The 623-nt window shown below is 53.3% G+C and overlaps 1 protein-coding gene across 1 annotated transcript in view; it reads left to right on the plus strand.

Moving 5' to 3' along the window:
• The window catches only part of ATG4D (autophagy related 4D cysteine peptidase), an 8,358-nt gene that overhangs the window by 5,652 nt on the left and 2,083 nt on the right, over nt 1-623 (plus strand). Inside the window, exon 6 of the mRNA XM_042782654.1 lies at nt 247-491. Within this exon, the coding sequence (XP_042638588.1) occupies nt 247-491 (245 nt within the window). The remainder of the gene's footprint in view (nt 1-246; nt 492-623) is intronic.

Below are 623 nucleotides of genomic sequence, written 5' to 3' on the forward strand. Positions count from 1 at the left end.
GAAGGGTCTCTGCCTCCTCCTTGGTCTAAATTTCAGGGCTTCAGTTTCTCTGTTTGTAAAATGGGTTTGTTCATAGCTGCCTGGAGTTACCAGGATTGGGAGAGTGTTTTGCACACTGGAAAGATGTTCTTTTCTGCTGACACCAGCAGTGTTGTCCATGTGCAAGAGCTTAGGTCCCTGGGGTTAGAGGGCACTGCTCTGGGGCTTGAAGGGACGGTGAGAAGGTGACCTCCCCTGTCTCTCCAGTGTACAAGGCGGATGTGGCACGCCTGGTGGCCAGGCCAGACCCCACAGCCGAGTGGAAGTCTGTGGTCATCCTGGTGCCAGTGCGGCTGGGTGGCGAGACTCTCAACCCCGTGTACGTGCCCTGTGTGAAGGTGGGTGCAGCCAGGTTCTCCATTGACTCCATCCGGGAGCCCTACATATATGTTCATCTTGGGTTAGGGTCCATTTGTACTCCTTCAGTCCCATCATCTGTTAATTCAGTAGCTGTGGGGTACCTATTGCCATGCATTCTCCTGGGTGCTGGGGAGACAGCCAGTGGTAAACAGAACAGGGAGAAATCTCTGCCCACTAGGAGCAAAAATTCTGGTAGTCCAGTTAGAGGCAGTGAGTGTAAACCA

Source organism: Orycteropus afer, unplaced genomic scaffold (assembly GCF_000298275.1).
Source record: "Orycteropus afer afer isolate SDZICR_OR568_19922 unplaced genomic scaffold, OryAfe1.0 scaffold00402, whole genome shotgun sequence".
Classification (NCBI taxonomy): Eukaryota; Metazoa; Chordata; class Mammalia; order Tubulidentata; family Orycteropodidae; genus Orycteropus; species Orycteropus afer.